General features: G+C 37.9%; 1 protein-coding gene across 1 annotated transcript; it reads left to right on the top strand.

The window, feature by feature from the left end:
- fev (FEV transcription factor, ETS family member) lies at window positions 1-2,792 on the top strand. The gene is made up of 3 exons (XM_086144571.1): window positions 1-86; window positions 721-792; window positions 1,552-2,792. The coding sequence occupies exons 1-3, from the start codon at window positions 38-40 to the stop codon at window positions 2,094-2,096; spliced, it is 666 nt and encodes a 221-aa protein (XP_086000697.1). The 5' UTR covers window positions 1-37; the 3' UTR covers window positions 2,097-2,792.
- Window positions 2,793-4,377: the final 1,585 nt, after the last annotated feature.

Below are 4,377 nucleotides of genomic sequence, written 5' to 3'. Positions count from 1 at the left end.
GAAATGAAATCCATCCCATTCCGAACAACCCAACACAATGAGGCAGGACTGCGGAGGAAACCTCATGTTCAACATGTATCTCCCAGGTTTGGGCCCCCACTCCACTCCACTCCACCCACCCAATATCGTCAAAGAATTAAAAATAATCCTGCTAGATTTTTCTTTTTTTTTTTCTAATCCCGGAGACAGCGTCGACGCTCCGTTTCTTATTGTTCCGGCTTTTTTCCCCTCTTTCCTGAATCTGAAAGCCCGTCTGCTCTTTTGTCGGAAATCGGAAATCCTTTTTCCTGGACGCGTTTCCTGGCTCCCCGGCGGAGGGGAAGCCAGCGCCACGCTTCATGCCTCAGACTCCGCCAGCGTCAAGGGATTAGGATTATTCCCTATTTCTCACCTGCATCTTTTTTTTTTAAATATTTTTCCAAATTTAATCTGAATCCTTTTTTTTTTTTTTTTTTTTGCAAGACTGTTCTTATTTTCCCCATTTCATCCGGGTTTATCAAATTTAACCGCTTGAAGTCGGTTTACCACCCTGCCCCAACCCCTTCAGTTTTATTTTATTTTTATTTTATTTTATTCATCTTTTTTATTTTATTTTATTTTATTTTATTCTATTTTATTTTATTTACTCCTTCCACACAGACAAAACGTGAAACTAAAATCGGGCCTCGTCCTTCCAGAAATCCTCTCCCTTCCTTTTTCATCACTTCTTCTCTTTCGCAGATCCGACGGAGAATCTGTTAAAAGACAGCAAAGGGACGACCTGGGGTCCGATAAACACTGGAGCACAGAAAGGTAGGAGGAATTAAAAGAAATATCAGAAAATAATGATCAATTACCCCCACCAATATTATACATTTGAATCTTCGATCTGTTAATGACACTTTTATTACTCTCATAACAACAACAGGAACTACAATAATGATAATAAACCACTTTATTTTTGTAACTAGAATTAAGATTATTACATCCGTTTTAACCCACACGGTGTAGATTAGGTTCTTGAGTGGGCAAACTGCGGTTGTTTTTTTTTGTTTTTTTTTATCACGGTTTATTATTTCTTTCACTTTTAACCTTTTCGTCGGATAACAAGATAAACCGTATTTTATCGCGTTTTTTTTATTTCGTCGGATAACAAGACAATATGTCTTGTTTATATTGCGAACAAAAACCCTAGTAACAATCCGGAAGTGGAAAACCAAACGAACCTGTTGGTAAATATTGAAACGATGAAGCTTGGGGGATTATTATTTGTGAAAACGAATTTTATTTGTAATCAAATGAAAAGAATATACATAATACAGTAAGCGATAATAATAATAATAATGATAATAATAATAATAATAATAGAGATTTTCCTTCTTAATTTTAACCTTTTATCCTGCAGGGGACTAATATAAAAAGTCATGCGTGTTGTTCATTCTTCATTTTTGTTCCTATTTTATGGTTGTCATTTGCCAGAAATGCATCTTTTTTTTCGTCATTCCTGCAGCTGACGGGCCTTCCCATTTTTTTTTTCCTGTATTTTTTTTCTCCCGCCCCTCTCCTCCGCAGGCAGCGGGCAGATCCAGCTGTGGCAGTTCCTCCTGGAGCTCCTGTCGGACAGCGCCAACATGTCCTGCATCGCCTGGGAGGGAACCAACGGCGAATTCAAGCTCGTAGACCCGGACGAGGTGGCGCGGCGCTGGGGCGAACGCAAAAGCAAGCCCAACATGAACTACGACAAGCTCAGTCGTGCGCTGCGTTATTACTACGACAAGAACATCATGACCAAAGTGCACGGCAAGCGCTACGCCTACAAGTTCGACTTCCACGGCCTGGCGCAAGTGTGCCAGCCGTCCACCACGGAGCAGGCCATCTACAAATTCCAGGGCAATTTCTCCCCGATCCCTTTCTCTGGGATCTCCAAACTCAACCTGGTGGCCCCCGGCGTGGGGCCCTCGGGGTTCTCCTACTGGCCCGGATCCCCGTCGGCGGCGGCGCTCTACCACAGCCACAACCTGCAGCCGGCGGGGCCCTTCGGTACCGTGTCGCCCACGCACATCGGATGCGTGAACAACATCAACGGCCTGGGGAACATCAACGGCCACTACAATTGACTCTTAAGGTTTAAAATGATTTCTTCAAAACCGACCACATTTTAGTTAGAATTATTATTATTATTGTTGTTATTATTATGCGTAAGAAAAACAGAATTGCAGTCCATGAAAGTCCCAGGCAGGAGGGACTTTAACGCTTTTAAGGACGGATTCCATGAACAGAACCCCTTAAAAAAACAAACAAGAAAAAAAACACGAAAAGAATTCGTAGACAATAAAATTAAAAAATTAAAAAATAAATAACTATGATATAAAATAGGTATTTCGGACCCGTTATAATCGCTCAGTCGAATTGCTCACCCAGTGGACTTTGGCGCCATCTAGAGGTCACTCTGCGTAGTGCGGCTCATGTGAGACGACCAAAGAGGGAAATGACTTCAAAAAATGAGTTCTTCTTCCATTATTTTTCCTCTTTTCAATTGACATGGTCATCATGCGATGATTCTCTAGCACCCAACGTGTAAAAATTACTTTACTACTAAAAAGGGAACTGAGTTAATCATTTCAGTCTTGCCTGCCGTAAGATTGCACTGCAAGGTCACCCCTCCTTTGCTGAAACGCAAAGGGTCGGAAAACATGTGAAGAAACTGTATAAATACTACAAAAGGACAGAGATGTATTTTGTGTGAAAATAGGCTGTAATATAAGCGCAAACTGTGAATTCGACAAGCAGCTCTGTGAATACTGAAGTCCAGCTTGTTCTACAACTGCTTTTTTAATTTAATTTAATTTAATTTAATTTAATTTAATTTAATTTAACTTTGACTTCATTTTTATTAAATTTTTACTTCATTTTTATTTAATTTTATTTAATTTTTTCAAACTGATTTTAAGTGCCATTTGCCCGGCTACAACACCTCACCTGCAGCCACAAAAAGCAAATGAAGTAAATAAATGCCGGGGGCCTGTACAAAAGATACTGTTTGTCTAAAACGTCAGCCGGCCCCTTTGTCTGGTATCTTCCGGAGGGCCGATGCGTCAGTGCCACACGTGCTTCATAATGTTGCTCACACTGAATGTACTGTCAGGCTTTTCTTTTTTTGTTGTTGTCTGGAGTGTTTTCACAGGATGGTGATTGCACTCATTCATCATTATGTTCACCGATAATAAAGAAACTGATCAAGATGAGGTTATTTTCATGAAATCGGAAGGTTTGACCACATCCAAAGAGATATCAGTGCTGGGAGATATTAAATCATAAATATTCATGGGGGGCAAACAAAGATCTGGATTTAATTGAGTTTTTCAAAATGATATTCTCAATTTCAAATTCAAGATAATCTATGTAAAGGTTTGATTTGGGTCTGGAATGTTCGGCTCTGTATTTATAACCAGGTCTAACAGAGTTTTGGTGACTTGGCTTGTTTGTCATTAAGAACCGTTCCCAGCACAAACGGCTAATAATGTATTTTGTATCTTTCCAATCCAGATTAATCTTGGTTTTATGTTTTAAAATTCATTCTAAACAATGTTTGCTCATGCAAATATCACTTAACTCAAGGTCTCAGCTTCATTTGAGTTTCAGAAACTGACCCAATAATGTACATTTGTGTGTGTGTGTATCTATCTATATATATGTGTATATATATTTCTTTGCGTGTGTGATCGTATAGATATATGTGTACATATATATTTTTGTGTTTGTGATTGTATATATATATGTATATATGTATGTATGTGTATATTTACAGACACACACATCTACACATGCACATATATATAAGCTTGTGTGTAGATACTTCAAGCATTAGTGTTTAAGTATATATACACATACCATATATATGTTTGTTTGTGTGTGCATTTGACATGCTTCATGTCAAATGTCTCTCTCTATATATGTATATATATACACACATACATATTTGCGTGTATGTATGTATACATGCATACATGCACAAATGTACATACACACAGACATATGTGAGCATGTCTACAGCGTAATAATACAGTATATACATATTTGTGTTTTTTAAACACTTATATATGTATGCAAAATCTCAACACCATTAAACGCATTCGGGAATATAATACAAGTTTTTAAATGGTAATCAAGCGATAGATCCAAAAAAAAGCATCAACCTCAAAATTGAAAGACCCCCAAATGACAGTAAATTTAGAATAATTTATATAACACAATTTGCATGCAAAATTGCACCATATTAAAATGTGTTTTTTTTTTTTTTTTTTTTTTTTTTTTTTATAAGGTCAGATGTGTGTCGACAATTCTCTAATTCAAGGCATTTATTTGTCATTTGCACTTCCCACACAGAGAGATGCTTCT

This window comes from Fistularia commersonii, chromosome 4 (genome assembly GCF_037954325.1).
Source record: "Fistularia commersonii isolate RoL2024-O1a breed Wild chromosome 4, RoL_Fcom_v1.0, whole genome shotgun sequence".
Classification (NCBI taxonomy): Eukaryota; Metazoa; Chordata; class Actinopteri; order Syngnathiformes; family Fistulariidae; genus Fistularia; species Fistularia commersonii.
This window is presented reverse-complemented; position numbering and strand designations above follow the sequence as displayed.